The sequence below is a fragment of the Centruroides sculpturatus genome, unplaced genomic scaffold, assembly GCF_000671375.1.
Source record: "Centruroides sculpturatus isolate CEXI.00-Female unplaced genomic scaffold, Cexi_2.0 scaffold114, whole genome shotgun sequence".
Taxonomy (NCBI): Eukaryota; Metazoa; Arthropoda; class Arachnida; order Scorpiones; family Buthidae; genus Centruroides; species Centruroides sculpturatus.
In genome coordinates, this window is record NW_019384417.1 from 712,199 (window position 1) to 732,600 (window position 20,402).

Consider the following 20,402-nt stretch of genomic DNA (forward strand, 5'->3'; position numbering starts at 1 on the left):
CAAATTTCTATATTTTTTGTCTTTTATAATTTTTTATATTGGTTTATTTTTAATTAATTAATTTTATGTTTTTCAAAAATATATTTGATGCCATCTGTTAAATTCATGTTAAAGAGGTAATTTATTAATAAAAATGATTATATAAAATTATTAAAATTTATTTTATTTATTTTTCTAGCTTGGGAAAATATGGAATCACATTTTTTCCAACATGTTTAAATTATGATTATGTTATATATTCTGCTCGACCTAATCTTCATTTGTGGAAATGTGGCTCTGATGGAAACGTGATTGAAACAGTTATTCTTAAGGAACTAATGAAGAAAAATGTACCTTTTATACAAATACAGAAATCTCAACATACTTTACCACCAAACAATGTGCAACTAAGTCTACTAAAATTATATTGTGATCGATATTTGATTTCTTGGAATGAAACATCATTGCTTATTATCGATCCTATTGAAAAAAAAATTATTGGTTGCTGTTGGAATTTTGACAATATTATAGATTTAACTACTTGTAAAGATGAAATATTTCTTCTTCTAAGGGACAGAAATTTAATTAGAATAGCAAACTATCCAGAAAATGTTGAAGTTAATATAGGTATTAAAAATTATCTTTTTAAAATTACTTTTTAATAGTAACAAACTATTAATAATTGTTGCTAAATATAATCTTTACTAAAATATTCATTAAACTGTCAATTTTTACTGTTTATTTTTACTGTTAATTTATTCTAAGAATTAATTTTGTAAGATTTAATTTAATTTTCAGAATTATTGCATCACACTTCAGAATTTGTAATTTTGCTTCTTCATATAGGATTTATAAAACTATAGTATTTTTTATCTATATAACCAATACCAATATTTAATTCAGATAATATAGCAGAGGCCAGAATTATTGCATTGCCTTTGAGAATCTGCAGTGTTACTTCTTCACACTGATAAATTTGTTTATAGAGAACAAATATTATGTATTAAAAAGGAAAGAAAATTTAAAAATATACAAATAATATTCACATAGATAACCTTTGCTTTATTCTAGCAGTACATTACAAATGACAAACATTTTTGAACAGCTGGACTGACCTGCTTTAGGTCAGTTATACAGGTAACCCCCATATAACACAGTAGTTACGTTCCAAAAACTTGCTATGTTATGCGAATCCGTGTTATACGAAACAAAGAACTATTACAAAAAGGAGAGTTAGGTTCCAAAAATTAAAAAACATGTTAGTATATTTTCATAATTAAGATAAATATCTTCATTAAAATTGTTTTAAGTGATACATATTAATATAAATTAAACAATGTTTTCTTTGTCATCACTAAAAACACTATTAATTAACCGAGAGCGTTTTCTTTTTGGCAAGTTATCCTTATCCTCTGAGCATTTTTCTGCATTATCTTCAGATCCATGCTTTACCTTTTGCCTTCTAGTTAAAAGGTCTTTATAAATTTCCTTATATGGTGCTAAGCACTTATGAAGAATAAAGCAAGTATGGAATAAGGGAAAAACATTCGGCAACATCAGAAGCAGAAGCGTCGCGATCTGGCAACATTGAAACAAGTTTCGAGAAGGACCACGTGTATCGACAGAAGGCGAGAAGAGAAAATTTACATACTTAAGTACTAATAGTTCACGAAAATAATAATTTTCGTGAACTATTATTAGTTAAGTATGTAAAAATTTATTACATTTTCTGTTGTACGAGGGTTTTACCCAATTCTCGAACCGTGTCAGAGTAAATCCGTGCTATAAAAGTACTGTGTTATATGGGGGATGGTACCAATTCTCGAACAGTGTTAGAGTGAATCCATGCTATAGAAGTGCCGTGTTATACGGGGGTTACCTGTATATGTATTCCATTTAGAATTCTCATTTTATAGTATAACTGACCTGAAGCAGGCAGTCAAGCTGTTTGAAAGCATTTGTTGTCTATGTGATTATTTTTTCAAATATTATATAATATAATTTGGTTATTGCATTTGCTGACTGTCAATTATATATATATATATATATACACATATATACATATATAAGATAGAAAACAGCCAATTTCTGTTGGCATTAGACTAACTGTTAATAAGCAAAATATAAATTTTAGCCAATTCTGAATAAAGTTTGTTTAGAGTAGATGAAGGAATGGAAGTCCAAATAGGTAAGGCATAGCTATTGTAGACTGTATGTTGGTGAAAAATAATACTCTGAGTATGTGTTTACTAGAAGTTACTGTAAAATTTTGCTATAGCATTTTCCTATGAATTGAGACTTGTTTGATTAAATTTCCTATATGCTGTTTGAATGAGAGTTTTGAATCAAATTTAACACCTAGGTCCTGGACTCTATCAACGATTTCCAGTCTTTGATTACTAGTAAAAATGGTATTACAAGTTGGTGCTCTCATTAGGCTATACATCATTATTTTAGTCTTGTTAGAGTTTATTTTTAAATTTAACTTCTTAAATAAGATATTAAGTTTATTAATATCACATTGTAACATATGATGACAGCTATTGGCAAAATCAATGTCATCAGCATATATATTTATGAATGAAGAAATAATACTAGTGTCTTTTTATATGAACAGTAAGTTGCTAAGAATAGAACCCTGAAGTATACCTATCAATGGTGAAAAGAAAAAATTGGAAATTTTAATCTGACATGAATGTAATAGGAAGAAATCGTTAAGCCAGATCAAAATGATGCCATTGGTTTCAAATTTGGAAAATAATTTGTCTAACAGAATATTTAAAATTACAGAATCAAAAGCTTTTGCAATATTGATTTATGCCACATAGATAGGGCGTTTTAATTCAAATTTCTATAGAGTAACAAGTTGAATTTCAAGGAGATTGCTTGTAGTAGAGTGATGTTTTATATCGGAATGTTGAACAGTACATAAATGGGAGGTAATGGGGAAGTACATGATTTTATACAGACAGATTTCAAATAATTTCAACATAGCAGGAACTAAAGAAATTGGATGATAAGAGTTAAGCTTTTTTTTTTCTTTTCGACAACAGAAATAACTGAATGAGTACACTGGGCAGGTATGTAGCCAATGTCTAGGATCTGAGGAAATAAGTGAAGGAAAATAGAGGCTGACAAAGGTACTAATTTCTTATAAAAAATGAAAGGAATGCAATCAGGACTATGTATAAATGTAGTGAATGAATTTCTAGCCTCAGAAAGAATAGAAAAAGAGAATAAATGGCTAGAAGAAGTAAAACCTAATTGGTTAACATTTGTATTTCTTACACTTAGTGTTTATACTGTGTTTCAGGGAGTAAATTGAGGATGACTGCCTCAAAAGAATCTTGTTTTTTGAATAATATAGTTTCTAGAAAGTCCCTTAAAGGCTTGAGAACTTTCTGGCTTTCCTACATGTAGGGGAAGTAAGATATTTATTATTGACAAAATTTATTTCTTCCTGATTTTCATCACTTATTTTTTGCACTTGGTTCTTTACTTCAGAATGTCATCTTCAAATAAGTGTCTGCAGATAGCTAGATTATTGTCAATGTTAACAAAAATCATTGAATGACACTTTCATTGTTATGAGAGTCTTCTTTGATACAGTTAATGGATTTTGACAGAAAATTTAATTTATTCAAAGTATTAACAAAAATTTGAATGAAATTTGCTTTTGTAAAGCAATTTTCAATGGTACTTTGCAGAACGTAATTCCAAGCTTTGTTATTGCATCTTACATATTCACTCCAAACTTGTGATTCATCTTCAATAATATGCAAAGTCTTTGATAAATGCTCTGTATCATAATTTAAACTTTGGAATGATTTCCTGATTTCCTAAAGATTGCAATCTAAAATTGTATTTGGTAGTAAAAATTGAACTGTTATGCATATTCAATGATTCTGAAAGCTATATCAGTTGTTCATAAAAAAGAATAATTTTATGTTTTTGGCAATCATGTGGGTCTCTTAACTTCAACAGCCAGTTAGAAAAAGCTCTGACACCATTCATGACTTCTTATTTGCTGCATACAGTATAGCTAGCATATTGGCATTGTGAAAACATTGATGCATGAACAATTTTTCAATTAATAACAATGGCAGTTTTTTATCATCTGCCATGTTTGCTCCCAAAGGAAGTTACTTGTTCTTTACTTTTTTACCTTTCTGACATGAATCACTTTTGATCATCGTTGTTTTATCTGGTAGACATTTAAAAGTAAGCCCATTTTGTCTGCATTGAAAATTTTATCCAGGCAATAGTTTTGTACAGTTTCTGGTAAACTTTTCAACTGCTTTGCACATTTCTCCTCTTGTACTTCTGCACTTTTACCATAGATTTTACTGAAAACTATTCCATGCTTCTTAAATTTTTTCATTCACTGCTTGCATTGAAATTGATGTCTCAATTGTTGTTTGAATTATTCGTCTTTCTTTGTAAGATTTCCATCAACAGGAATATTCTTGTCTGTACACTGTACAAACTACTTCAGCATGCACTTTTCAGCATCTAGGTCCAACAATAGCCAAACCTTGTCACAATGGTAGCAATATCAGAAATATTCTCCATTTTATATATGTTTAGAGTTTAGAGCTACATAATCTAAACTGTATTTTACATAAGTTACATATATATTAATATATATGTGTATATTTATAATTTATGTGGGAGATACAGGGTCTAAAAGAGCCATGTGCAGCTCATGAGCCACAGTTTGGCCACCATGGATCTAGATAAGTACATTTACACTTTATTTTCTGCTCTGTCTGATCCTGTTGTTCATTGATGTTTTCCAAAATCCTCTTACTGTTTCTGAAGTATGTAGAAAGAGTATTCAATGGAAAGCTAAATTCTTTTGATATTTCTGATTTTTTCTTTTAGCTTTCTTCCAATATTTATGATAAATATCTTTTCTGCTATCAACAAAATCTATAGCTTTCTCTTTTTGCCATTTCTCTTTACTGTACTTTGGAATGAAAATAGTTAATACACTGGTTTATTGATCATTTATCAGTAATGAAAATGTCATTGTAAATTCAAACTTTACAGTAAAATTCATACAGTGTAAATGTTTAGTTCCAAATAAGGTGATACATATAAATGAACTTATAAATATGATTGGCCAATAACTCATTAACTTGTCAAATCATAGATGCAGTTGTTACATTTTTAAATTTTCAATTCAAAAAATTTTAAAATAATGAATTTAAAGAGCCTAGATTTTATTGGTCAGTTTTTGTTTAAGAATAAGATCATTACTTTAGGTGCAAAACATTTAAAAATTTTAAATTTTGTTCTGCAATCAGAAGCATAATTCTATATAATACCAATCTTCAACTTATTATATCATCCATCTTTTTGAAAACACAAAAGAAAGTGCACAAAATTAAATATGAAATAAAGTCTGGATCTTAAATTTTGAGTAGCAAAATATGATCTCAAAATTAATTTACTCATAGAAGCATAGAATACATTGAATGTATGGGAGTTAAGTTGGAGCATAAATAAAACTCAAGTTAAGGAAGTTTGACTTATCAAGAGTCTACTGTATATAGTTTTTATAATTAATTTTGTAGTAAAATATTATTAAATNCAGTTGAGAATGTAGTGTGCACTACTGTCCGTGGTACCACAAATAGAGCACTCAGGGCTGTCAGTGTTCTTAAACCTGGCCAGGTAGGCAAAAAATCTACCGTGATTAGTAAACATCTGAGTGGTTATGTGGCAAGAGGTGTACATGTAAGTAAGAAAGTCCTTGATGTCGGGAATAAAGTCATGAGTTATTATTTAACATCCATAAAAATTATATTTATATTAATGATGTCTCCAAAATTCAGCAAATTTTTCGCAAAAAAAATAATTTATCAGGAAACATGCGAGCGCCATTCGATGGCAAGCTCCACAATGAAAACAAGCTTAAGCAATGGTGTAGTCGAACAGTGCACACTCGGTAAGTAATCCTACAATTTTTTGTTTATAGCATAGTTTATATGGATTATTCCCAAAAAATTATACGTATTTTGGAAATGTTGAGTTGAATTAGTCTAGAATCGATTAATTTTATGGAAGAAACCTTTCAAACAGCCATAGTCCATAAACTGCATACGTGCCGGGCTATGATTGGCTGGACTCATAGAAAATGGATTCATAAAAACCGGAACGTATCTACCATGTTATAGGGGGGTTGATTGTATATTGATTAAATATCACAAATTAAGGAGTGTATTTAAAAGTTTTTTAATCCTTCTAAAATATTCTTTTGTTATCTGTTCCCTAATGATGCTATGCTGTAGTTTTCCTGATTCTTGTACACCCAAGTATTTATATCTATCTCCAATTGCAAGTTGTTTGAAAATTTCTTCACTTACAAGTCAGTAGTATATGTCCTTCATCCATAGCACTACTCCTGTGTTCTGCAGTTATATGTAGTACTTTGCATTTATCCAGTCCAAACCTCATCCCTATATCACTTGTAAAAATCTCAATGCTATCCAGTAATACTTTTAGATTATTTCTATTATGTGCATAAACCTTAAGGTCATCCATATATAAGAGATGATTAATCCAGATACTATCCTTCAATTTATAGCCTTTCCTTTCATACTTATTTAGTATGAATGAAAGCAGGTTTATAGCCAGGCAGAACAACAATAAAAAGAGAGAATCACCCTGAAATATTCCGTGTCTTATGTAAATCAGTTGAGTAGTATTTAAATCCTGGGAGCCACAAGCAATCATGATTACTCTCCATGTAGGCATAGTCATTTGGAGAAATCTTTTAACCATAGATGGACATTTATAAATATCAAGAATTTTAAGAAGCCATTCATGTGATACACTATTGTAGACTTTTTGATAGTCTATCCACGCCATACTCAAGTTTCTTTGAGACTGGTGTGTATCGCAAGTATCGCATAATCGCATCACAAATTGGTTTCATTTCAAAGCTCAATATATGGGTTCCACATGTTCTTAAAGAGAATTGCTCTCTTTGGTGGGATTTTAAGGAAATTTTTTTTTAGCTTTTACCAGACAATTTAATAATTGATTCGAAAGTGTACTGCCATCGAGTAAACAAATTGAGTAATATCATCAAACAGAAAAGGCCAGAATTGATCAACAAACAAGGTGTAGTTAGTGTTTTACCATGATAATGCCAAATTTCACACAAGTTTGGTAACTTGTCAGAAACTGTTACAGCTTAGATGGGATGGCTATCACACCAACCATATTTGCCAGATCAAGAACACTCAGATTATTACTTGTTCTGGTCTATACAAAATTTTTTAAACTGTAAGACATTTACTTCAAATGAAAATGTCAAAAATCACTTTTTTCAGTTTTTTTGTAAGCAAAGATCAAAACTTTTATGAACATGGAATCATGCTACTACCAGAAACTATGACAACAGGTATTTGACCAAAATGGTCGATATATAATTCAATAAAATATTTATATATTATAAAAATATTGTTTTTTTCCACAGGAAAAAACAAAATTACTTTCTGAACAATCCAATACATACTCAGTTTAAATAAGATTGATATGTATTAAAAAGAAAACAAAAATTGATATGTACAATGATGAAAAATTAAGTCAACAAAATTAATTATCTTAGATACAATTTGATTATATTAAGTCAAATCTCTTAACCGGCTACATAGGGGCCATAGCCAGAATGTTAATTTCTCACATTCTAGAACATCAGGAGGATATCAGAAACAGTAGACCGTCAATGAAATTGGCAAAAAAAAAGCGCTTGATCAACATTATCAGCCACTGCAGACCCAAACAAAGTTACTCAAATGGTGCAACAATTGGAAAGAATTATTTATTTGGGAGAACCTCTACATATCATCTTTAAACCACGCACCACAACTCTTGAAATCCCACAAATATGGACAACTGTATTCAAGCAATCTAATCTACATCTCTAAACATCATTATTGCTCTCTATGCATATTTGGGGATATTATGTCACTCATATTGCTGTTCAAAAAAATTTTTGAATTCTTATTTTATTTCAAATTCATATTGGTATTTCATCCACGTGCATCATATATTTTCATGTTGTTCGAAAGCTCAGAATTTGAAAACCATTGTATTCAATATTCACCTGATGATGCTAGTTATATGCTATTGAAAGTGCTTATGAACTAATTTATACTTCAAATTCACCATTGGTAATGCCACAACATGTAGGTGCAATTACATTACTGTATATAGTAAGGTGTAGGCGTGAAGTGTACATTACTTTTATTAAGTCAAATCTAAGATATGGATATAAATATTAAGATAGATAAACTGAGATTTATAAAAGTAATTTAAATCATAGTTTTCAGAAAAATCTGGAAAATTTATAAGTTCTAGATAAATGGAAGCTACAACTTAATAAATAATATACAGATAGTCCTCATAATGCAGTAGTTAGGTTTTACAAAAATGTCATATTATAAAAATCTCATTATCTGTGACCAGCATTACATGTAAAAAGTAGATTTATATTCCAAAATTATTTTTTACTTTCCTGGCTGTTATATATAACAGAGGGAAAGTATGGCAATTGATCAAAAAATAACCCCCCCCTAATTTTTACATTTTTGGACTTACGACACCTTGAAATGTCGAAATGCAAAAAAATTCTGGGGTTTTTTCTGTATGTATGGATGTGTGGGAGGGCGTGTGGCACAATTTTGTTCACCCTATTTGAAGCTTAATAACTCTTGTGCATTTTGTCAAAAATTTCTGAAATTTTGCAGGAAGATTTGTTTATTAGGAAATTGATGATTAAAGGTCGAGGGTGTGGGGAGATAGAGGTTTGTGTCTATCTCCAGTAGGGTCAGATTGTAATGACAATTTTTACTCATTAGAGAGGTTGCAGAAACGTTTTCATCACAAAGATGTGAATGTCAGACGTTGAGCTCCGCCATTCTGTAAGCCTAGAAGTTTGACAATGGAGTTTGAAATGTCAAGCATGATTCCACTGATGTTCCAAATGCCATTGTCAAACTTTTAGGCTTACAGGATGGTGATGCTGAACATACAACATTCACGTTTTCGCAATGATAACATCGGCTTCAACCTCTCTATTATTAGCATTTACAATCTTTTATAAACCTATTCCTACCCTCAAAATTAAGCTTTTTGTCATTTTATAATAGTTAAAAATAAACTCATGTTTGTAAAAATTGCAATACTGTGAAGGAATCATGCAAATAAACTGAAACTTACAGGAAATGAAAAACAGTATGACATGCAAATGATTAGAATATCAGAGTGAGAGTGCTTGCATGGGCTGAGAAGCGCACCCTCTGAACAATTATGTTAGCTGTAGAAATAGAGGACAGTAGCAGAAAGTTGGAAGTAGTGTATTGTTGTCTGCCACTGGTAAACATTTCATGAGAAGTCACTTTTGTCTTGTCAATGACAAAGGTCACCATATGAGCAGGTTAGAGTTCAAACTGGTGAGTGATCAGCATACATGAAGGGATATTTTCTTATCATGAAATTGCAGCTCTTAGGGTGTAATGCCACTGACAGTTATGTGAGAATGGAAGCAGGTGGTTGAAGAGTACCAGACAAATCGTAAATCTGGCAATGGGGAACGAAATGTTATGTCAGCATGGGCCAACAGACACCTTATTCACATGACAATTGCAGGTCATACAGCTTCATCTCAGCAGTTGGTACAACATTGGAGCACTGCTACAAGTGTGCCATTATCTGTGTCCACAGTTTGCTGATGTCTGCTATGCTATGGATTGTGTACAAGCATTCCTGTGCACAGGATTTCCAACACAAAACCATAGACACTTGCGGCTACAATGGGCTCATCAACTACCATTGGTATGCCAATTGGCAACTAATTCTTTTCCAATGAATCTCACTTCAATTATGGCAGCATATGCGTTAAACACTATAAACGATGGCGTTAAACACTATAAACATTAAACGATGGCAACATATGCATTAAACACTACACAGGTGAACACCATCTTCCACAGTGCATTATCCAGTCTCATACTGGGCATTCACAAGGTGTGATGGTCTGGGGCACTATTGGTTATCATAGGCGATCTCGGCTGCTCAGAATTGCGGGTACTCTCAACAGTAAACACTACATCAGAGAAGTTGTGGAGCCTGAAGTTTACCCTTCCTTCAATGCATTCCTGGATCTGTATTTCAAAAGGACAATGCCNTGGAAGTCCAAATAGGTAAGGCATAGCTATTGTAGACTGTATGTTGGTGAAAAATAATACTCTGAGTATGTGTTTACTAGAAGTTACTGTAAAATTTTGCTATAGCATTTTCCTATGAATTGAGACTTGTTTGATTAAATTTCCTATATGCTGTTTGAATGAGAGTTTTGAATCAAATTTAACACCTAGGTCCTGGACTCTATCAACGATTTCCAGTCTTTGATTACTAGTAAAAATGGTATTACAAGTTGGTGCTCTCATTAGGCTATACATCATTATTTTAGTCTTGTTAGAGTTTATTTTTAAATTTAACTTCTTAAATAAGATATTAAGTTTATTAATATCACATTGTAACATATGATGACAGCTATTGGCAAAATCAATGTCATCAGCATATATATTTATGAATGAAGAAATAATACTAGTGTCTTTTTATATGAACAGTAAGTTGCTAAGAATAGAACCCTGAAGTATACCTATCAATGGTGAAAAGAAAAAATTGGAAATTTTAATCTGACATGAATGTAATAGGAAGAAATCGTTAAGCCAGATCAAAATGATGCCATTGGTTTCAAATTTGGAAAATAATTTGTCTAACAGAATATTTAAAATTACAGAATCAAAAGCTTTTGCAATATTGATTTATGCCACATAGATAGGGCGTTTTAATTCAAATTTCTATAGAGTAACAAGTTGAATTTCAAGGAGATTGCTTGTAGTAGAGTGATGTTTTATATCGGAATGTTGAACAGTACATAAATGGGAGGTAATGGGGAAGTACATGATTTTATACAGACAGATTTCAAATAATTTCAACATAGCAGGAACTAAAGAAATTGGATGATAAGAGTTAAGCTTTTTTTTTTCTTTTCGACAACAGAAATAACTGAATGAGTACACTGGGCAGGTATGTAGCCAATGTCTAGGATCTGAGGAAATAAGTGAAGGAAAATAGAGGCTGACAAAGGTACTAATTTCTTATAAAAAATGAAAGGAATGCAATCAGGACTATGTATAAATGTAGTGAATGAATTTATAGCCTCAGAAAGAATAGAAAAAGAGAATAAATGGCTAGAAGAAGTAAAACCTAATTGGTTAACATTTGTATTTCTTACACTTAGTGTTTATACTGTGTTTCAGGGAGTAAATTGAGGATGACTGCCTCAAAAGAATCTTGTTTTTTGAATAATATAGTTTCTAGAAAGTCCCTTAAAGGCTTGAGAACTTTCTGGCTTTCCTACATGTAGGGGAAGTAAGATATTTATTATTGACAAAATTTATTTCTTCCTGATTTTCATCACTTATTTTTTGCACTTGGTTCTTTACTTCAGAATGTCATCTTCAAATAAGTGTCTGCAGATAGCTAGATTATTGTCAATGTTAACAAAAATCATTGAATGACACTTTCATTGTTATGAGAGTCTTCTTTGATACAGTTAATGGATTTTGACAGAAAATTTAATTTATTCAAAGTATTAACAAAAATTTGAATGAAATTTGCTTTTGTAAAGCAATTTTCAATGGTACTTTGCAGAACGTAATTCCAAGCTTTGTTATTGCATCTTACATATTCACTCCAAACTTGTGATTCATCTTCAATAATATGCAAAGTCTTTGATAAATGCTCTGTATCATAATTTAAACTTTGGAATGATTTCCTGATTTCCTAAAGATTGCAATCTAAAATTGTATTTGGTAGTAAAAATTGAACTGTTATGCATATTCAATGATTCTGAAAGCTATATCAGTTGTTCATAAAAAAGAATAATTTTATGTTTTTGGCAATCATGTGGGTCTCTTAACTTCAACAGCCAGTTAGAAAAAGCTCTGACACCATTCATGACTTCTTATTTGCTGCATACAGTATAGCTAGCATATTGGCATTGTGAAAACATTGATGCATGAACAATTTTTCAATTAATAACAATGGCAGTTTTTTATCATCTGCCATGTTTGCTCCCAAAGGAAGTTACTTGTTCTTTACTTTTTTACCTTTCTGACATGAATCACTTTTGATCATCGTTGTTTTATCTGGTAGACATTTAAAAGTAAGCCCATTTTGTCTGCATTGAAAATTTTATCCAGGCAATAGTTTTGTACAGTTTCTGGTAAACTTTTCAACTGCTTTGCACATTTCTCCTCTTGTACTTCTGCACTTTTACCATAGATTTTACTGAAAACTATTCCATGCTTCTTAAATTTTTTCATTCACTGCTTGCATTGAAATTGATGTCTCAATTGTTGTTTGAATTATTCGTCTTTCTTTGTAAGATTTCCATCAACAGGAATATTCTTGTCTGTACACTGTACAAACTACTTCAGCATGCACTTTTCAGCATCTAGGTCCAACAATAGCCAAACCTTGTCACAATGGTAGCAATATCAGAAATATTCTCCATTTTATATATGTTTAGAGTTTAGAGCTACATAATCTAAACTGTATTTTACATAAGTTACATATATATTAATATATATGTGTATATTTATAATTTATGTGGGAGATACAGGGTCTAAAAGAGCCATGTGCAGCTCATGAGCCACAGTTTGGCCACCATGGATCTAGATAAGTACATTTACACTTTATTTTCTGCTCTGTCTGATCCTGTTGTTCATTGATGTTTTCCAAAATCCTCTTACTGTTTCTGAAGTATGTAGAAAGAGTATTCAATGGAAAGCTAAATTCTTTTGATATTTCTGATTTTTTCTTTTAGCTTTCTTCCAATATTTATGATAAATATCTTTTCTGCTATCAACAAAATCTATAGCTTTCTCTTTTTGCCATTTCTCTTTACTGTACTTTGGAATGAAAATAGTTAATACACTGGTTTATTGATCATTTATCAGTAATGAAAATGTCATTGTAAATTCAAACTTTACAGTAAAATTCATACAGTGTAAATGTTTAGTTCCAAATAAGGTGATACATATAAATGAACTTATAAATATGATTGGCCAATAACTCATTAACTTGTCAAATCATAGATGCAGTTGTTACATTTTTAAATTTTCAATTCAAAAAATTTTAAAATAATGAATTTAAAGAGCCTAGATTTTATTGGTCAGTTTTTGTTTAAGAATAAGATCATTACTTTAGGTGCAAAACATTTAAAAATTTTAAATTTTGTTCTGCAATCAGAAGCATAATTCTATATAATACCAATCTTCAACTTATTATATCATCCATCTTTTTGAAAACACAAAAGAAAGTGCACAAAATTAAATATGAAATAAAGTCTGGATCTTAAATTTTGAGTAGCAAAATATGATCTCAAAATTAATTTACTCATAGAAGCATAGAATACATTGAATGTATGGGAGTTAAGTTGGAGCATAAATAAAACTCAAGTTAAGGAAGTTTGACTTATCAAGAGTCTACTGTATATAGTTTTTATAATTAATTTTGTAGTAAAATATTATTAAATTTTAAATATAAACTTTATTATTTATCTATATTTATTGTTCATGACTTTATATTTATATTATTTTTTGAAGAAAAATGATTATGCTGAAAAGACTGATTTTAATATAATCTTTTCAAATAAAATTTTTAATAATATACAACATGTATGCAATTTTATTTAATTATTTATAATAAAAAGTTCTTTATTCACTTTAATAGATTTTGTTGTTATTATTAGATATACAAGAAGAATCATTAATAGCATCCATAAAAACTCCATTTAAGCAGTTTGAAGATTCTTGGAAGAAATTATCAGTGTTTCCTATTAGAAAAGAAAAATTTTTTCTTCAGTCAAATCAATTGTTTCAATGGCATCCAAAAAGTAAAAATTTCCCAAGAAATGTTGCCGAAAGTATAAAAAGTATTGAATCAACCGAAGCAATAAATGAAAAATATGACAGAAAGTTTAACATGGATGAGAATGATAAACTGCAAAATGAAATGATTAGTTCTGCAGAAAATATATATGAAACAGGTAATAAATTTTATTTTTTAATAACATTTTTGAACTTTACTTGATACAATAAATGTTGCATGCATCTGGATTTTGTAGTCAAGAAAATCTGAATGTGAGATGGCATATTCTCTAATGGTTAGCACAAAATATTAAATGACAACAAAAATTTTCTACTCTTATTGCAGACATAATTATAGAACTCTATGAGCAATATTTTGTAGAGAGAAGCCTTTTGCTTCCTTATTATATTTTAATGCCCATGCAAGTTAATTTGATTTTTTTATTTTCATGACTATTTTAGAAAGATGACCTGAAACTTATCTTTTCAAATTTATCATATAAGTTCTTGAATGTTTTAGTGATAAACAAATATTTTCAAAAAACTTTTTTGACAGTTTTAAAGAAAAATTATCAATACATTCATAGTAAAAAGTTGTATTTTTTTGATCATGAACACAATAAATCCAGTTATCTCAGTTTTCATAAGACCACAGATTGTAATAAAATATCTCCTTCTGGAGTAAAATGGCATAATTTATATTAAGTTAATAGTGGTGGAATATTTTAAATAATTAAATGTAAATATTATTACTAAATTTTTTTATATCATTTTTAATATATTTTATTAGGATATAAAATTTTTCATATATTATATAACATATAAACCATTATGTAGTGAAATTTATAAACTGTTCCATTAGAATTAAATGTAATACATTAGCTAAACTTTGATGAAAAAAATTTATATTTGAGTCTGTAATCAGTTAAAATATAAATACTGTATTCAGAAAAAAATTTGGAAACTGATGACAAATATTTTAAAAAATAACCATTAAGATAAATATGCATCTTGTGAACTTGAAAAAAAATGAACAAAATTCAAATATTTCTTTTCACACAATCAGAAACTATATAATTACTGTTTATAAGTAAAAGTTTTTATCAAATTGTAAAAAAATTAAAAAATTGACTTGCTTTAATTCTAAGATTCTAAAAAATTTGTAAAGTATAAAACATAAGTTATACTTCTGACAAAATAATTCCTTAATGATGAAAGTACACTAAGTTGCAGCAGACTTTTTATTGTAACTTAGGTAACTACTAGAAACTATAATTTTAGAAATAATTTGAAGTCTTAATCAATTATACACTTAACCTTCTTGTAACAATTTGTGTAATCATTATCAAATATATTATCAAATTTTTTGTCAAATTATATTTTAATCTGGAATGTTTAACAATTAAATTAATTAATCTCTTTATATATATAATAGATCTCTTTATATATATATAGTAGATTTCACTTTGATACTCACCTAATGTAAATTGATAACATTAGTCAGAATAAGTAAATGAGACCACAGTTAATGAAAATTTGCCTATGGAAGCAGATTACGATTTGTCATGATAGTTTATGGCTGTGTTATTGCAGGTGGTCTTGTAAATAGATGATGCCCGTTTAACATGTGCAAAAATATTTGCATTTTGTTTATGATTTTTTTCACTGGTTTGTTAGGTTTTCGCAGTGTTTATTATAAAATTTTTAAGTAATGAAAAAATACAAATAATTTAAAAATAATAACTTTATTAATAATTTTAATATTCTCTTGTTTTTAATAGGCAATGAAAATTCTTCCTTGAAAACTGATAAGATAAATGAAGAAAGTGATTTGAAATCTCTTCCAATAAATGAGTCATCAAGTTGTGTGAAAACTCAAGATGTAAATATTAAAGACAAATTTTTGGAAAACATACAAAATAATCAAATTACTTCAACAGAAAAAACAGATGAAAATTTAAATAACACTGATAAGCTTTCTAATGAAAGTAATAATTCAGATCAATCAAACTCTCAAGATAAAAAAAATTTAGATTTGGTAAACAATCGTGAACCTCTATCCTTAGAAGAAATACTTTTTCGATATAAAAATTACCACAAAGAAAACAGAGACAGATCAGATCTTTGTGAAACATCAGACATTTCTAATTCAAACATTACAGATAATATTTCTACAGAAAAAGAAAATGAAATAAAAGACAAGAGTTTAAATATAAACAAGGCAAATAATTGTTTAAGTTTTACAGAAACTGGAGAAATAATAACTCAGGAAGAAAATGAAAACAAAAATCAAGAACAATTAACATCTATGAATGAAGAAATTTCAATAAATACTGATTTTAAAAGTAATTTGGAATTAAAAATTGAAAATTGTGAATTTAATCGTAAAATTCAAAATTTTGAAAATAATTCTTGTATTAAAAAATTTGATGAAGAATCAAAGCACTGTAACAATTCTGATTCAGTTGAGATGTTACATTTGAGTGACAACAAAAAAGATTTAAAATCAAATGTAGTTACTAACAGAATCTTACTGGATTACAAAGATATTTGGATTCAAGATAAAACTCCTGATCTATTAGTAAGCTTAGCTGCTTGCAATCAATATTTATATTGTATTGATATTAACAGAAAAGTGTGGTATTCTTCACTTTCTCAATTTAGTTTTTCATGGGTAAAAACAACAAAAGAAGCAAACCAAATAGCTGTTCCTTTAAATGGAAATGTTGTTTCAGTATTAAACAAAGGAACTGCTTATATAGCTTTATTTTCTCCAAAAGAAAGAAACTTGTCCTCTGCTAATTGGAGAATTGTTGCTGAAAACATCAGTTATATTGCTATTGATGACAGTTCTATTTGGTAAGTAAACAATAAAAAATTAGTTTTAAAAATTCAGAAATTATACATTAATATCCTGAGTTATGTAAGTAATGCAGACTTTAAACCTTTACATAACTTGAATTTTACATAAGTTGAATTTGTAAATTGTTTAAGTGTAACTGTGTAATTAATAATTCAATACTGTATTTATTATTATATGTGTACTGTACATATAATAATAATCATTTTTTAAATAATTTTTTTATGAATAATTCCAAAAAACATATTTGATCACAATGTTTAAACAGTAGTTAACATATTCTGTCATGTCAAAATTGTTATTTTTTTCTACTGAAGAAAGATCAAAGAGAAAAAGAAAAATGTCATCCCAAAAAATTCTCCAAATTTTTGTCAGCCAATAAAAAATTCCAATCTGGAAATGCTGGATGGCATTGCATGAAAACTGATATTGGTTCTCAATGTCACCTTGTACTTTCCTGCCCAAACTTGCTGCATAACATCATGAAATTGCTATGTGTATGGTGCATGGGAGCTTGTCATTCTGTTTTTCCTGAAGTGTGCTTTGTGGTTCAATTTCACACTGAATGTCAAAATAAGTGAACTAAGTTTTTATTGCCAGTATTATATTTTTATCACCACTTTAATAAAAATATCACCAAGTGGCAGTTTTGGTACTATGCAGCTTGATCTGTGTATCAAATCAATCCTATTGTTAGTCAGTAATTTTATTGTCCCATTATTTGTTGAATAATTCCATTTTGTTGTCCATATAAGTCAGCAATTACTTGACTTGTTTATCTTCTTCTATATTGTAATGAAAACTAAATCATGGATTTCCTCACATCAATATCCATACTGGATTATTTTTTACATTTTTGAATAAATATTTATAATTAAAAACTAAATTTGTCATTTTACCAGATTCTTAGAACTTTCCATAAGTTTTCAAAATCTTATTGCCTATTTATCATTTTTTTTAATGAAAAACTGTTGGAACTGTTTAATGGAAGTCATTGTTGTTTCATTTTTTTTAAAATTTAAAAACTATTTTAGAAACCATTTTAAATATATTCAATTATTCATTTATTGAAATGACAGGGTTTAATTAATACCATTTAGATATTATGTCAGATAATTTTAGCATTTTCTTTGTATGGTATATTAGCAGTTATAGCTGCATCAACTTTGTTTTTTTAAAGGAGTTAATTTGTTGCAGTCCAATTTTCCTTTTAACTATACACTATCGCTATAAAATAACAGTTTTTCAGACTAAGTAATATATTTTGTTAAGACTCTCTTCAAGCATTAATTAAAATTAATAATTTTTTATTTTTCTTAATGTAAGTTAGCTAACTTTTAGGGAGGGATCATTAATCCCATGTCAGGATGATCTAGGGATGTTCATGTGTGGGTGTGGAGCAGGAGACAGAGATGATAAGTATCTTTACAAAAACCTGTTTATTTTAGCATAAAACAAACTTACACTATGAAACAAATATTTTTGAACACAATTGGCTGGTTGGAAGTCCTTAGCTTCGATGTTGTCTTATTTACTTCCTGAGCATTGGTGTTCTTTTTGTTGTTTGTTGCTGAGGTGGCTCTGGGGCAGTGTTATTAAGCAGTTTGTGAGACAGGTGGGGAGACTCCATTGGTCAGTGTCGGCAACGGCATGACTTCAGTATGAGCATGAAAACGGAAAGCTTCATCCCAAGTATGTTGACACACAGTGTCTTCGTGCTTTGGAGCCTTTTTGGAGAATCTTTGTGTCCTTGAAGACCGGGATTATATCAATCTCTGTTCTCCCCCTTTTATCTATCCTGATTGGTTCCACATCCCCTTTTTCCGCTCCCCAATTGGTCCCTCATCTGTCCCTAAGTGAAAGACGAGCTGTTAGGGCCACGAGAAGGGTCATCTTTGGAGAATCTATCCAACACCGTCTATTAACTCTGGATGGAGTGTGTTAATGGGACTTTGAACTTGCGCTCATATTTTACCTCATTGTTGTCTAGTATATGACATCTTAGATGTTTTAATGACCTGATGCAATGTTTCCTTTTCCAAAATTTTCTGTTCTAATTGCTTGTATATGAGTGCCTTGCCAAAGATCCATCTCTACTGGAGGACGCTTGTTTACATTTATTGCGTCATGTTTTACATTAATAGTATTTTTTTCTCATCTTGGTTTCATATGACTAGCACAACGAATTTAATCTTTGATCGGTTTTAACAATGGAGGTTTTTTCCTTCTAGTTTCATTTTAATAAATTTCTATAATAAATGTTTAATTTCAACCCATTTTTGGAATCTCACATTAAGCTAATGCAACTATGAAATAAACTTTTATTTTTCTTATTATTCCATAAAAAGTAGTTTAAAAAAGACAAAAATTGATAATACAATCAATTATCTGTTTTTTCAGTTTTTTATGTAATAATTAACAAATTCAAATTCTTTGATATATTTGAAACAAGATACAAAAAGAATTTTCTTTATTTTTTAAAATTAATTACTAGAGATGTAATCAAAAATTGAAATTATAAAACAAAGTAATATGTGTAAAAATAGATATATACAGTGGTACCTCAGGATACGAAATTAATCCGTTCCGAAACTGAGATCGTATCATGAAAATGTCGTAAGGTGAATCAACTTTTCCCATACGATTACATGTTAAACCAAATAATTCGTTCCAATGCGAAAAACATACTCAAATTAAAGCCAAGTAATACATTAAAAAAATAACTGTAGTAAGGAAAACAAATGAAAAATGCGAACTAATGTAACGTCGTATGGTGAGTTTTTGTTCGTATCGTGGAGCAAAAAAATGTTCGAATTTCATGTCGTATCCTGAAAATTTCGTATGCTGGGGCGTTCGTATCCTGAGGTACCACTGTAATAGGAAAAAAAACTATAAAAAAACAAACATATAAGATCAGTAAAGTAAAAAATTTGCAAGATGATATAACTCAAAAAAAAAGAAACAAAAATACAATTGATACAATCAATATAAGATGATATAAAATTGAGGTATATATAGGATAATATTGTTCAAAGATTGAATCAAATTTAAATCTTGAAAAAGAGGCTTCATCATCTGCTTGAGGGAAGAATTTTTTTTCCTAAGGGTGTCATCTTAGTTAAAAGACATCATCTAATGCCTAGAATGTAAGGATACATAAAATTTTGATAGGATCAAATGTAAAAGAAAACATTGCTGTCTTAATTCAATTGGACTTTGCATTATAGGAAATGTGTTGTATATCCTGTAAATAGGATTCTATGAAAGAGGAAATTAGTTTATAGAAAGACATGTCAGAAATTCTTCTAGGAATCTATATAGTTTGTCAAAGATAGGATATGTGATAGTGTAGGAATAATGGTCAATTTGGTATCTAAATTTTGTTGGCAATTGTGGAGTTTTGGATACTCAGAAAGCTAAATCAAGGATTGACAGAATATTTATGATGAAAGATATGCAATTTCACATGTTGATTATTAATTATATGTAGTTATGGTAATATATTATAAATGAAAGTGTTTGGATAGAACTACAAGTATGTACTAGTTTAGATTACAATGTAGAGGTGCATCTCAGATGAAATATATTTTTGAAGGAAGTGAAAA

At 29.3% G+C, this 20,402-nt stretch overlaps 1 protein-coding gene across 1 annotated transcript in view; it reads left to right on the forward strand.

Annotated features, from left to right (window-relative positions):
• LOC111619220 (tectonin beta-propeller repeat-containing protein 2-like) overlaps positions 1-20,402 on the forward strand; it is a 73,426-nt gene that overhangs the window by 23,645 nt on the left and 29,379 nt on the right. Inside the window, exons 4-6 of the mRNA XM_023360906.1 lie at positions 179-606; positions 13,820-14,116; positions 15,719-16,796. Of these exons, the coding sequence (XP_023216674.1) occupies positions 179-606; positions 13,820-14,116; positions 15,719-16,796 (1,803 nt within the window). The remainder of the gene's footprint in view (positions 1-178; positions 607-13,819; positions 14,117-15,718; positions 16,797-20,402) is intronic.